This window comes from Oncorhynchus kisutch, linkage group LG13 (genome assembly GCF_002021735.2).
Source record: "Oncorhynchus kisutch isolate 150728-3 linkage group LG13, Okis_V2, whole genome shotgun sequence".
Taxonomy (NCBI): domain Eukaryota; kingdom Metazoa; phylum Chordata; class Actinopteri; order Salmoniformes; family Salmonidae; genus Oncorhynchus; species Oncorhynchus kisutch.
The window spans coordinates 43,475,599-43,490,278 of NC_034186.2; the positions used below are offsets into that span (position 1 = coordinate 43,475,599).

The 14,680-nt window shown below is 45.0% G+C and overlaps 1 protein-coding gene across 9 annotated transcripts in view; it reads left to right on the forward strand.

Moving 5' to 3' along the window:
* The window catches only part of nfia (nuclear factor I/A), a 188,497-nt gene that overhangs the window by 46,655 nt on the left and 127,162 nt on the right, over window positions 1-14,680 (forward strand). For all 9 annotated transcript variants that reach the window (XM_031786323.1, XM_031786326.1, XM_031786322.1 and 6 more), the window contains exon 2: window positions 914-1,442. In XM_031786323.1, the coding sequence (XP_031642183.1) occupies window positions 914-1,442 (529 nt within the window). The remainder of the gene's footprint in view (window positions 1-913; window positions 1,443-14,680) is intronic.

Below are 14,680 nucleotides of genomic sequence, written 5' to 3' on the forward strand. Positions count from 1 at the left end.
CAGTTAAAAATAGACTTTCAGCTTTCCCGCTCGGCTGTTGCTTTTTTCTCTGTCCTCTCTGGCAGACCCCCACAGACCCACATTCTTGCCAAAGAGCCAAGACACGGCCTAGACAGGCCTTATTTCACACTGCTCCCTCCGTACGGCCTAGACAGGCCTTATTTCACACTGCTCCCTCCGTACGGCCTAGACAGGCCTTATTTCACACTGCTCCCTCTGTACGGCCTAGACAGGCCTTATTTCACACTGCTCCCTCTGTACGGCCTAGACAGGCCTTATTTCACACTGCTCCCTCTGTACGGCCTAGACAGGCCTTATTTCACACTGCTCCCTCCGTACGGCCTAGACAGGCCTTATTTCACACTGCTCCCTCTGTACGGCCTAGACAGGCCTTATTTCACACTGCTCCCTCCGCACGGCCTAGACAGGCCTTATTTCACACTGCTCCCTCCGTACGGCCTAGACAGGCCTTATTTCACACTGCTCCCTCCGCACGGCCTAGAGAAACTCCGCCATTAGCCCGCTCTGCTAATGCTAATGGCACGGGCCCAAGTGCTGCAAATACAAATGACATAAATACTCATAAATATAAATGTGTCGGACAGTGCATATTACTCTGAAATGGACAATGTTTGTTCTCTGAAAAGTCCCGCCTGGAATGATATTTGATCTAATAGTAGTACTGTATGTTCTTCTGTGCAATTCCTTGATTGCCGAGTATTTCAAATGAGTCGATGAGTGTTTACTGAAGGCACGTCTGATTTCACAAGATTAATTGTAATGACCGCTTTTGGTCTTTTTATTTTGACGGATTCTGTACTTTGTTTCCACAAAAAGTGTTGTACTATCAATGTGTTGCCACCAAATCATTCATCATCCCCCCCCCCCCCCCCTGTGTTCCTCTCTACCACAGGATGAATTCCATCCTTTCATCGAAGCTCTGCTGCCCCACGTGCGAGCGTTTGCCTACACATGGTTCAACCTGCAGGCCCGCAAGCGAAAGTACTTCAAGAAGCACGAGAAGCGCATGTCTAAGGAAGAGGAGCGCGCAGTGAAGGACGAGCTGCTCAGCGAGAAGCCCGAGGTCAAGCAGAAGTGGGCATCGCGCCTTCTGGCCAAGCTCCGCAAGGACATCCGGCCTGAGTTCCGGGAGGATTTTGTGCTCACCGTCACCGGGAAGAAGCCCCCGTGCTGCGTGCTGTCCAACCCTGACCAGAAGGGTAAGATGAGGAGGATCGACTGCCTGCGTCAGGCAGACAAAGTCTGGAGGTTGGACCTGGTCATGGTCATTTTATTCAAAGGTATTCCCCTCGAAAGTACTGATGGCGAAAGGCTGGTAAAGTCCCCACAGTGCTCGAACCCAGGGCTGTGTGTGCAGCCTCATCACATTGGAGTTTCTGTGAAGGAGCTCGACCTCTACTTGGCCTACTTTGTGCACGCAGGTAAAGTCCCTCTTTTTGTTTCTCAACTCTCTATAAGCATGTCAACATTTGTTTGAAATTGGAGTCACAAATGTTGACCTCACTCTGCTTAGTGATAGGACATGGAATGTGGGATAATGTTGTACAGTGAATCAAAGACAAAAACACTCGGATGGGTTTCAAGGGTCAAGTCAATCTTGTCACTGAGCACTGAGTGCCAATGTACTGTATATACAGTACCAGTCAAAAGTTTGGACACACCTACTCATTCAAGGGTTTCTCTTTATTTTGACTATTTTCTACATTGTAGAACAATAGTGAAGACATTAAAACTATGAAATAACACATGGAATCATGTAGTAACCAAAAAAGTGTTAAACAAATCAAAATATATTTTATATTTTAGATTCTTCAAAGTAGCCACCCTTTGCCTTGATGACAGCTTCGCACACTCTTTGCATTCTCTCAACCAGCTTCACCCGGAATGCTTCTCCAACAGTCTTGAAGGAGTTCCCACATATGGTGAGCACTTACTGGCTGCTTTTCCTTCACTCTGCAGTCCAACTCATCCCAAACCATCTCAATTGGGTTGAGATCGGGTGATTGTGGAGGCCAGGTCATCTGACGCAACACTCCATCAATCTCCTTTGTGGTTAAATAGCCCTTACACAGCCTGGAGATGTGTTGGGTCATTGTCCTGTTGAAAAACAAATGATAGTCCCACTAAGCGCAAACCAGATGGGATGGCGTATCGCTGCAGAATGCTGCGGTTGCCATGCTGGTTAAGTGTGCCTTCAATTCAAAATAAATCACAGACCATGTCACCAGCAAAGCACCATCACACCTCCTCCTCCATGCTTCACAGTGGGAACCGCACATGCAGAAATAATCCGTTCACCTACTCTGCATCTCAGAAAGACACGGCGGTTGGAACCAATAAAATAAAATGTACTTTTACCAAATAGGGCTATCTTCTGTATATCATCCCAACCTTGTCACAACACAACTGATTGGCTTAAATGCATTAAGAAGCAAAGAAATTCCACAAATTAACAAGGCACACCTGTTAATTGAAATGCATTCCAAGTGACTACCTCATGAAACTGGTTGAGAGAATGCCAAGAGTCTGCAAAGCTGTCATCAAGGCAAAGGGTGGCTACTTTGAAGAATCTCAAATATAAAATATATTTTAATTTGTGTAACACTTTTTTGGTTACGACATGATTCCATATGTTGTTTCGTAGTTTTGATGTCTTCGCTATTATTCTACCATGTAGAAAATAGTACAAATAAAGAAAAACCCAGCAATGGGTAGGTGTGTCCAAACTTTTGACTCGTACTGTAGTTGGCATCAAGAATGACTCTTTCAACGAACAATCACAGGCCACTCACCAAGTAATCACCCAACCAAAATAAAGGTACATTTCTTTTTTTTAGGACTTGCCCCCAGTAAACCCAACACTGCACCGCACAGCACCTTTCCGTCTCTGTATGTAGACACAAATGTTATCTGTAGCAGACACCCATAATTTCATCAGTGGTCAATAAAGCAGTAGTCTGGGAAAAGCGGGACAACTCTGCCAAATTCCTCGCACTGGCCCGTCCCTTCGCTGTTTTAAGATGGGCCAGATTTAGGGGAAGCTCGCACTGCGAGACGACAGAGTCAGTTGCCTAAAAAAAAACAATTATCTCCATCACGATTGCTCAGCACGATTTCTATTTCAGACTAATTCAACATGGGCTGCGGTTGGGGTGAGATATCACTTGAATTATTTTCCTGTTTTCTGTGCGCAACAGTGTAGTAGCATATTCATATAGGTGTTTGGCAGTGGAATGAAAAACTTGGCATGGAGCAATTTTTTACGTTTTTAGAGCTTCTGAACTTCTTGTAAATTAGGAAGCCATCTTATAAATACACAAGAAAATTAACTATTTGGTAAATATAAAAACCTCCACATGATATCAAATTTAGGGCTTTATATTTTATTTCTCTCCTGTAAATAATTAATGTATTTGAAAGCTTTGATTAAAACGTAGAAAATACATCATAATTAATTAATTAATGAATTGGACATGGTTTTATCTTTTTCCCCTTGAGCTGAATCCTAATCTAGAATGTTTTTGTTGTTGCAATTTAACAAAATATTCTTGATGTCTTTCCACAGTTTGGAAAATCTTGTGTACGTTTTCACCATGATATTAGTAGTGCTTGTTCGATGAAAACTCACCCCGAGAGTGAAGTCCAGTGTAAATAACCAATAGAGAAATTGTTAATTGGCAAGAGGCAGGAGGGGCTCGTTCCTCCACTGGCAGCAACACAAACACCAGCTATCACGGTTTGGAGAGAGCTCTGTTCCACCAGGCAAACCGAGCACCTTAATTACAACCATTTCCTCTGTACAACAAATGGTTTTGCTGAAGCCTAAGTGAGCTAGTCATGATATGTGCCCACATTGACAATCTTATTGCGACATATTGTCGCACTGTTTTCATAGCTTTTGTACGTTTTTTGTTGTTGTTGTAGATTTTTACATTAACAGCACTGCAATCTCAGTTCAAAATGTTGAGGAAGGTTATGTAGTGATTTTGGCCAATCTGAATAAAAACGTGTGTGATTTAAAATGAGCCTATAGGGTCGATTACCTTGAGAGCTGTGCAGTACTATGATTTAGTCTGGCTGGAATGGGAGCTCATTTTAACTTGGGCCAGTCACAAAAGTATCGGCCTTTAGAGGGTTTTTGTCAAAATAAGGCATGATGGGCCTCATTATGAATTCCACAACCAGCTTAGTCAACGATGTTATAATTGGACAGAAATAAATCCCCGATTAGCAATATGCTAAGTACATAAAAAACAATTTTTTTTTAGACGAGACACTGACCCTCATTTCAATGTTTTGGGAGACAGTGTACTTACTATATGCTCGTCTCAAATAAAAGTTGCTGATGCCCATTGTGGCTAAAATGTTATCCCCCCCCCCGCTGCCAAATCCTGAGTTTTGATGTTTTGTGAGCCTATTCATGGGCGCTTTGCTCCCGCCAGCATTCTTATAGCTGAAGTTAGATTTTTTTCTTCTTCACCGGGCTTGATTGTGAATGAGGTGTCAGCGAGTGAACAAGAGGGAGAAGAAAGAGACAGAATGCCCACAGAGCATGGAGGTCTGCCTAGAGTGGAGTTAAGTCCGCAGTGTGCTCGCTGACTCCTTCGTCTCCTCGTCCCACAGGATCGGGTTTCTTCCTCTGTCTCATTTAAAGCAGTGGAGCATTTCGTGAAGCGCCGTTGATTAAAAGCCATCTGAAGAGAGGCTGACCTCATGCACGGATGCCGAAGTTGAGGTTTCTGAGGACAGCCGAAGTCCGTAATTAAATGTATCCCCCATTGCTGCAAGGGCAAGGGGTGGTAGAAGAGGACTTGTCCCCCCCGTGCTAACACTATCCTGCCACCAACCTATTTAACAGCAAACATAGTAGAGCACTCTTATTATCTGGGTGTCACAATTGTCAAAAACAACTCTTGTGAAACTTCTTGCTGACTGTATGTACTTGCAGAGTTTACAATTTCATTTGCCTTTAATTATCTGTCTTTAGGCTTACTGGTTGGTGAATTATTTTGCAATCTGTTAAATTCTTGGGAGAGTTTTATGATGTAGTGCCACATGCCTAACCCTACTTAGTTGTGAGTGTGTGTGTGTGTGTGTGTGTGTGGAGGGGGAGGGCTGGCATATCAGTCTTTAACCAGGGCTTTCCCAGCGTTGTTCAACAGTCACAAGCTAGCATCGTTTGTCATCTTTAGGAACAATGTGGTGTCAGAGGGCGGGCCCCCCTTTTGACTCCAGAGCAGGCAGCGTGGCCAGGGCTAATTTAGGGCTCGCTCTCACCCCGGCAACGGGTGTCACTATCACAGGAGCACTCAACACGTGAGAGAGGTCATGGCTTAAGATGTTAGAGTTTTGACCCTATCTTCTAGGCGTTTGACCCCCCTCGTTAGCAGCCAGTCAAGCGGATGGATTGCTCTGGCTTTGGAGGAATCCGTGACCTCTTGTGAGAGCAGCCCACTTTTACTTTGTTTGGGGCAGCTTGGCCAGTCGGTTAAAATTAGCCAACGACCGTTTCGGCATAGACTGAAGAAACTGTTTGAGGCCATTTCTTTAATGGAAGCTAAACAGTAGCAGTAATTCTGCAAGCCGAATATCAGGGTTCTCCAAACCCTGTGCCTGGAGAGATACCCTTCTGTAGGTTTTCGCTCCAACCCCAGTCGTAACTAACCCGGTTCAGCTTATCAACCAGGTAATTATTAGAATCAGGTGTGCTAGATTAAGGTTGGAGTGAAAACCTACAGGACGGTAGCTCTCCAGGAACAGGGTTGGATAGCCCTGCCGTATAGGTTGGTTTAGAAGCTATTTAAGGCATAGGCCATAATAGTTTGGAAGTGGTTGGGTAATTTAACCATTTCATTGGTGGTTAAAGTCGTAAAAATGATATGCTACGGTATATTTGGAACAGAAAAATGTACAAAACTAGATGAAAGACAAGTGTTGACTGAAACTAGTAGTCCCAAAATAATTGAAAATCAATGGTTGTCTCTTGGCTAGCTTGCAGACTTTTTAATGCCTTTGCTTCCACTTAACGTTATATGTGGTCAGACTGAATGCTATATAAAGTCTGCTAACCACGACTTCATGCCACGTCTGGACAAGAGCAAGTAGACTGAAGGGTATTGGAAACCTGTCTGGTGGACAACTGTCTAATCATGTAAATAGGAGAGAAACTCTTGATAAGACTCTGGGCCTTTGACGCAAACAGAATGTGTTTTCTCTAGTGAGGGTGAGGGACAGGGAAGGCCTTACTGTGGATGGTTTGGGTGATCGTTATCTCCTCTGGGTTTGGCTAACCTGGCAAGACCTAGTTACTGGCAGGGAAGACCCTGGCTAGGAAAGGAGGGGGGGGGGGGGGGGGGAAAGGCTTCGACGTTTGGGTTGTGGTGTCAAGACATGGAAATCCAGGCGTCAGTGACGCAATGCAGAGTATTCGTCTAGAGTACTGGAAAATTTTTTGGGTTTGGAGCCGAGTCCTTTTATGGCTACAGCAACTGGTTAGCCTAAATGCCGGCGGTAGTATCACTAGCAATGTGGCAGTAAAGAAAGCAGCCCATAGATTGGCGGAGAGGAATGTGGTTCAAATGGAAAGTTAACACGGCCATGCTTATTAAACCCCATTTTCATCTCACCTTCTCTGTTTTCGCGCTGCCCAATACAATTGAAGGATATCACTGGCTGGAAGAGATAACATGCCACTGAGTGGACCTATGTGAATATGTCCAGGGCCGCTGATATTTTTTATTGCCGCTTTGCCCTCTATGACCCCGGTGGTAGAGATGAACAAACTGTTTTCGTGTGTCGAATGTCTGTAAGGACGCCTGACCTATTTCCCGCTAAGCTCTTAAAGAGATTTGCGCTGCGTCTCTCTAAACTCGTTAGCTTTGACGATGCATCCTCGAGGCACCGTTACTTTTAGGTTCTGATCAAAAGTAAAGAGTACATCCAGTTGTTTTACTGGCCTGGAACTCCAAGTGTCCATGGAGTTTTGCGCTACCCTAGTCTACAGGCTGTGTGAATAGAGATTTTGAATGGACTTGACTAGTTTGCCCGTTTAGATCATCAGCCTGCTGTAAACCAAGGTGCAGAGAAAGGTAAAAGACACCAGCCGTTCCTACCAGCTGACTTTTGGCTTGTCATGTTTCCAACGTTTTAGATTTAATTTCCCTTCCACAGGCTGAGGAATAACAATAATGTTGAGCTATTTAAGGTGATTGTGGGATAAACCACAACCTTTTTTTGTGGTTACTGCACTACACATGGTGGTTTAGGTCCACCACCACCCACCCACTCACCCCCCCGCCCGCCTAAATCCCTGTAACCACACGACTGCCATAGCTATGACTACAACAATGACTTTGTCACCACGTTCTCACAAGTACAGCAGTACAGAAACGCACACACACAAGCACACACTGTACCATTCATTGTAATTCAGGTTGGGGCCCATTCATAAAAATGCCTCATTGTCATAGCATTTGATATCGGCGAGTAGTAATGTGGCTGCTATGCAGATGCCCTACGAGACAAATCCCACAGCTGGCATTGGTCCACTGTGCCAAAGGAGTAGCCCAGGCCGGGATCAGATGATCTGATACAATATACTGTCTTTTTAATATCACTGGATATGACCTTACTTTGAACCATTTTCGCTGCCGTTTTATTGGATTAAACAAAGCAGATAAGGTTCTCAGATGGGGAAACGTTGTAAGATTTCTGTCAAACAGCGTTCCCCCTCCGTGGGCAAATATCTCATAAACCTGATTGCACAGCACATTCAGGTAATCCGTTTCAAAGTGCATTGTCAACGCTGAGCTCTCCCGAAATCCTTACTAATGTACAGATTTGGAACATATTGTCTGGTTTCAGTTGAGGATTTTGAGGCATGAACGATCACAAAGCGAAACAAAAAACAATTGCGGTGGCTCTCTTTGTCGCCTTGACTGTTTTGAGGACCTTCTATCCCTCCGCCTTTGTCTATTTCTTTGTCCTTCATTTGATGACTAAAAACACACTCTCTCTCAAAGCAGACCGGTGTTTTTCTGAATGGGCAATACCACAATATTTGAAATCTTAATACCCTTTTCAATAGGCAAAACATAAAAGAGATGAGTTCCTTTCTAAATCTCGTATTTTGGACCAAACCTTCTTAAACGAGACAATGCCATGTTTTAGCGGAGGGGCTAGGCTACGTAGCGTTAGCATAGTGAGCAGTGGTCTGGCATGTGTATAGAGTCGGGCACCTGGATGTGGTAACTAACTGCTTTATCCCAGTGGGGCGGACAGACAGACGGATGGGGAGATTGGCACTGGGGAAGTTGGGCTAATTAATTCTGCATTAATGCCCAGGTCCGCCCAGGACGTCCCCAGCAGCAAACCGCTAGCAGAGAGGGGGAGACCGAGGCATGTGCCAAGCTTTCCGAAGCTCGCCGTTTCTTTCTTTCTTTAATCCGGAGGGTTGTCCATGAGATACGGTGGTTGTGTATGTGTATGAGACCTAGGCTGACAGGAAGCTGTGGGCCTCAGTCTACAGGAGTGATATTTTCTCCTCTCCTCCATGTTAGATATTTGCTGTCCTTTGTCAGTTTCTTAGGACCTGTCTGGTTCCAAAGGAGTTAAAGCCTAGGAACTGCATGAGTTGAACCATAGCTCTCCCTAACGGCTCAGACCATTCAGCACTTACACAGGCACTAGCTTTGGCTAACTTCTGAGAATGCCTTCTTTGTACCCACACGCCATTCAACAAGAGTCCCATTGTCTTTAGCTCCCCGCTAGCCTCTGCGCTAGTCATCGCTCAGTGTTTATTGTGTGTACTTTGATTGTATTAGGACTTGATGAGGACTTCATTTGAATGGTGGGCAGACAGCTCATGTGCTGTTCGGGCCCGAGCAGGGGGGGAAACCGTGCTAATCATCTTATTACAGAGCGACAACTTTTTTGGGGGTGGGACGGGGAGCGAGCACTAGCTGCACATGGTCGAAGCGCACACCCAGCAATGAGGTAGAAACAACTCATTCTTCTCGCTGCCTGTCTCGGAACATTCCACTTGTTGTCCTGCGCATTGATTTTCCGTGCCACATGACTGTGTGTCGGTGGCGCAGGCTACAGGATGTTTCGAACCACACAGATAGAAACACACACAGCCGACGATTGTGGCAGCGAGGGAGAGGGTAGGAAGGGGGGGGGGGGGGGGGCCTAGGATCTCAGGCCTAGGATCTCAGGATTCACTGCGTTTAAATGTCAGCTCCTCTCCCGTCTTTGTCGAGGGAGCTACAGGAATGTGCTGCAGCTGGTGGGTTGTGCCAGTCAGTAGTAAAAGAGAGTAACTGGGGGGATCTTAGCAACTGAGAGAGGCTCCTCTCCCGCCACTCAGTGCCCGAGCTCTCTCACTTCAAATCACATTTTATTTGTCACATGCGCTGAATACAACATTCCGTGAAATGCTTACTTCCAAACCCTTAACCATTAATGCAGTTCAAGAAATAGAGTTAAGAAAATATTTACAAAATAAATAAAGTAAAATATATAATAAAAAAGTAAGAATAAAATAACAATAACGAGGCTATATACAGGAGGTACCAGTACCGTCAATGTGCAGGGGTACAGATTAGTCGAGGTAATGTAGTTAGGGGTCGAGGTAATGTAGTCGTACATGTAGTTAGGGGTTTGCAGCCAGTCCAGTGCAGACGCATGCCGACTCTAAACGGAGTCTTGCCTGACCCCACAACACGCCAGGCAACGGATCGACATCTGAGCTTCGTTTCTCCAACACCTACGTGGGTAAGATGTATTAAGTCTTCTGAAGAGGGGGGAGTAGCATAGCCACGTGGCTAGCTACATGCTCAGCGGGTGAGCGTTGGGGTTCGAAGTACAGCCAGAGAATTGGCAGAGTGGACACCGGAGGATGAGGAGAGGAACTGATTTCCAGCATTGCAAATGCATTCCCAGAATCGTATGGTTTTTCTTACTGTCTGTGACGGTGGGGTCACTACTGTCTTGGTCATTATCTTGAAAAGGACTGGGCTCGTTCCGACGCTGTGATCCACCAACGATCCACTATTGTGCGATGAACCCATTTGGGATGGCATAGAAAAAGGGGCCCGCAGACATGAAACAGGACAGCTGTGGCCGTCTGTAGGGGAATGTTGCTACAGATGGTGAAAGAAGTGAAAAATAAACCACCGTATGGCTGGTAAAATATAGAAGAAAGACTAGGGGTTTGCTGAACTGGTTCCTCTCTCCTCCTCTGTGTATACGTGTTTGCATGTCTTAGTGAGTGGGATCACGTGTTGTTTCAGCTCGTGTGTTGTAGCAGATAATATGTTTCCTGAATCACTGCTCGGTCCTTATACCCTTTCTGCCCATCGGTTGTGCAGTGCCAGGAAGATTGATTTCCTCTGTGCTCCATCTGACACGTTTACTCCTTTTCAAAATAGTATATATTTTTTAATACATGTTACCCCATTATATTCACTTGAATGGTCATAATATCCTCTCAATTCGTTATAAGAACTGTTGATTAAAATGGGGGGGGGGGGCGAGGTGTGTGTATTGTGTTTTAAAGGAGAACTCAAGCAAAAACTATATTTTGGTATTTGTTTTATTAGTGCGTTGTGCAACATAAGATGTAAAATGCTTCATACCGGCATTATACATCTTCAAAACTTGATTGCTGAGATGCAAAACATTTTGGGACTATATCAACAATGGACTAATGAAACGAATGCCAACATGTTTTCCCTTTGAGCTAAGAATTTGGCATGGGCGCTCAGATCCTTAAAGTTTCACAGCTGCACCATTGAGAGCATCTTGATTTGGCGGCATCACCACTTGATATGGCAACTGCTTGGCAACTGGCTGCAAGGTGCTACAGAGGGTAGTGTGGATGGCCCAGTACATCTCTGGGGCCGAGCTCCCTGCCATCCAGGACCTCTATACCAGGCGGTGTCAGAGGGAGGCCCTAAAAATTGTCAAAGTCTCCAGCCATCCAAGTCATAGACTGCTCTCAGCAGCAAGCGGTACCGATGCGCCAAGTCTGGAACCCCCGAGCCATAGGACTGCTAAATAGTTATTTTGGGTATTTAACTATTTGCTTTTACCCTCTTTGGACTAACTACTGTAATTGTGACTCATCACATTGCTACTGTTAATTATCTGTTACTTTATTCCTAGTTGTACACACAGTGGGGGAGAACAAGTATATGATACACTGCTGATTTTGCAGGTTTTCCTACTTACAAAACATGTAGAGGTCTGTAATTGTTTTAAATCATAGGTACAATTCAACTGTGAGAGACGGAATCTAAAACAAAAATCCAGAAAATCACATTGTGTGATTTTTTAAAGTAATTACTTTGCATTTTATTGCGTGACATAAGTATTTGATACATCAGAAAACCAGAACTTAATATTTGGTACAGAAACCTTTGTTTGCAATTACAGAGATCATACGTTTCCTGTAGTTCTTGACCAGGTTTGCACACACTACAGCAGGGATTTTGGCCCACTCCTCCATACAGACCTTCTCCAGATCCTTCAGGTTTTGGGGCTGTCACTGGGCAATACGGACTTTCAGCTCCCTCCAAAGATTTTCTATTGGGTTCAGGTCTGGAGACTGGCTAGGCCACTCCAGGACCTTGAGATGCTTCTTACGGAGCCACTCCTTAGTTGCCCTGGCTGTGTGTTTCGGGTCGTTGTCATGCTGGAAGACCCAGCCACGACCCATCTTCAATGCTCTTACTGAGGGAAGGAGGTTGTTGGCCAAGATCTCGCGATACATGGCCCCATCCATCCTCCCCTCAATACGGTCCCCTTTGCAGAAAAGAATCCCCAAAGAACAATGTTTCCACCTCCATGCTTCACGGTTGGGATGGTGTTCTTGGGGTTGTACTCATCCTTCTTCTTCCTCCAAACACGGCGAGTGGAGTTTAGACCAAAAAGCTCAATTTTTGTCTCATCAGACCACATAACCTTCTCCCATTCCTCCTCTGGATCATCCAGATGTTCATTGGCAAACTTCAGACGGGCCTGGACATGCGCTGGCTTGAGCAGGGGGACCTTGCGTGCGCTGCAGGATTTTAATCCATGACGGCGTAGTGTGTTACTAATAGTTTTCTTTGAGACTGTGGTCCCAGCTCTCTTCAGGTCATTGACCAGGTCCTGCCGTGTAGTTCTGGGCTGATCCCTCACCTTCCTCATGATCATTGATGCCCCACGAGGTGAGATCTTGCATGGAGCCCCAGACCGAGGGTGATTGATTGTCATCTTGAACTTCTTCCATTTTCTAATAATTTCCAACAGTTGTTGCCTTCTCACCAAGCTGCTTGCCTATTGTCCTGTAGCCCATCCAAGCCTTGTGCAGGTCTACAATTTTATCCCTGATGTCCTTACACAGCTCTCTGGTCTTGATTGAGTGTGTGGACAGGTGTCTTTTATACAGGTAACGAGTTCAAACAGGTGCAGTTAATACAGGTAATGAGTGGAGAACAGGAGGGCTTCTTAAAGAAAAACTAACAGGTCTGTGAGAGCTGGAATTCTTACTGGTTGGTAGGTGATCAAATACTTATGTCATGCAATAAAATGCAAATTAATTACTTAAAAATCATACAATGTGATTTTCTGGATTTTTGTTTTAGATTCCGTCTCTCACAGTTGAAGTGTACCTATGATACAAATTACAGACCTCTACATGCGTTGTATGTAGGAAAACCTACAAAATCGTCAGTGTATCAAATACTTGTTCTCCACACTGTATCTACCTCATTTACCTCTTACCCCTGCACATCGACTCGGTACTGTTACCCCTTGTATATAGCCAAGTTATCGTTACTTGCTGGTATCTACACGGAGTGTACAAACTTTAGGAACACCTGGTCTTTCCATGACATAGACTGACCAGGTGAATCCAGGTGAAAGCTATGATCCCTTATTGATGTTACCTGTTAAATCCACTTCAGTCAGTGTAGATGAAGGGGAGGAGACTGGTTCAATTATTTTTAAGCCTTTTTAAGCCAATTAAGACGTGGATTGTGTGCCATTCTTAGGGTGAATGGGTAAGACAAAATATTTAAGTGCCTTTGAACGGGGTATGTTAGTAGGTGCCAAGTGCACCGGTTTGAGTGTTTCAAGAATTGCAACGCTGCTGGGTTTTTCACACACAACAGTTGCCAGTGTGTATCAAGAACGGTCCACAACCAAAAGGACAGCCAGCCAACTTGACACAGCTGTGGGAAGCATTGGAGTCAACATGGGCCAGCATCCCTGTGGAACGCCTTCGACACCTTGTATAGTCCATGCCACAATGAATTGGGGCTGTGTTCTGAGGGCAAAAAGAGGTGCAACTCAATATTAGGAAGGTGCTCCTAATGTTGTGTACACTCAGTGTATATTACTTTTATTATTACGTGTTTTACTTTTCTATTATTTCTCTATTTTCTTTCTCTGCATTGTTGGGAAGGGCCCGTAAGTAATCATTTCACTGTTTGTCCACACCTGTGTTTACGAAGCATGTGACTAATAAAATTTGATTAGTGTGTGTAGTCAAATCAAAATCTAAACTGTTTTGTCACGTACACAGTTTACTATGTGTAATAATAATATTAGTCAAATATCAAGTAATATAATAGGTATTGTGCATAGTAAGAGCCTTATATGTACACAATAGGATATACATTCAGTGAGCAGTTTATTAGGTACACAACCCTGTGACCATTAGTTCAGAGGCCGTAGCTTGCTATATGAAGCAGGCAGACGGGCATCGAGGCATTCCGTGACTGTTCGATTGAAGAATGGGCAAAACAAGTGACCTAAGTGACTTTGAGCGTGCTCTGATCGTCATTGCCAGGGGCGCAGGTTCCAGTAGCTCAGAAACGGTTCCAGTAGCTCAGAAACGGTTCCAGTAGCTCAGAAATGCCTCTCGGGCATTTCACGCATGACAGTGTCTAGGGTTTACCGAGAATGATGCGACAAACAGCTTGTTGATGAGAGGTCGAAAGAGAATGGCAAGAATCGTTCAAACTAACTGGTGGGCCACAAGCGTGTTAATAACGGCGCTGGGCAACGGTGTGCAGAACGGCATCTCGGAACGCACAACTCGTTGGTCCTTGTCACGGATGGGCTATTGCAGCAGACGACCACAACCGGGTCCCACTCCTGTCAGCTAAAAACAAGAAGTGGCTCTAGTGGGCCCGGTATCACCAACACTGGACAACTGAGGAGTGGAAAAAACATTGCCTGGTCCGATGAATTCCTGCTCCATCATGGCTGATGGCAGAGTCAGGATTTAGCGTAAGCAGCATGAGACCATGGACCCATCCTGCCTGGTGTCAACGGTACAGGCTGATGGTGTAATCGTGTGGGGAATGTTTTCCTGGCAGGCAGTTCTGGAGGTAAAGGGCGGGTCTGTCCCGGTACTAGATGGGTGTACCTAATAAACTGGACTTTGAAGGTGCACTATAGATAATCAATGTGCTATGTCAAGTATTACAGTATTGGGTTGTGTCTTGGGTGTGTCTGTGTGCTTGTGTCAGGGTTGGATGTGTCAAGAGTCAGTGCAAATAGCCAGTTGAATAAATACTGTATAATAGGACAGTTGTGTGTGCGTGTGTTTATTGATGTGTGTGTGCTTTTGTGTAAGGGTTTGATGTGTCAAGAGCGAGTGCAAATA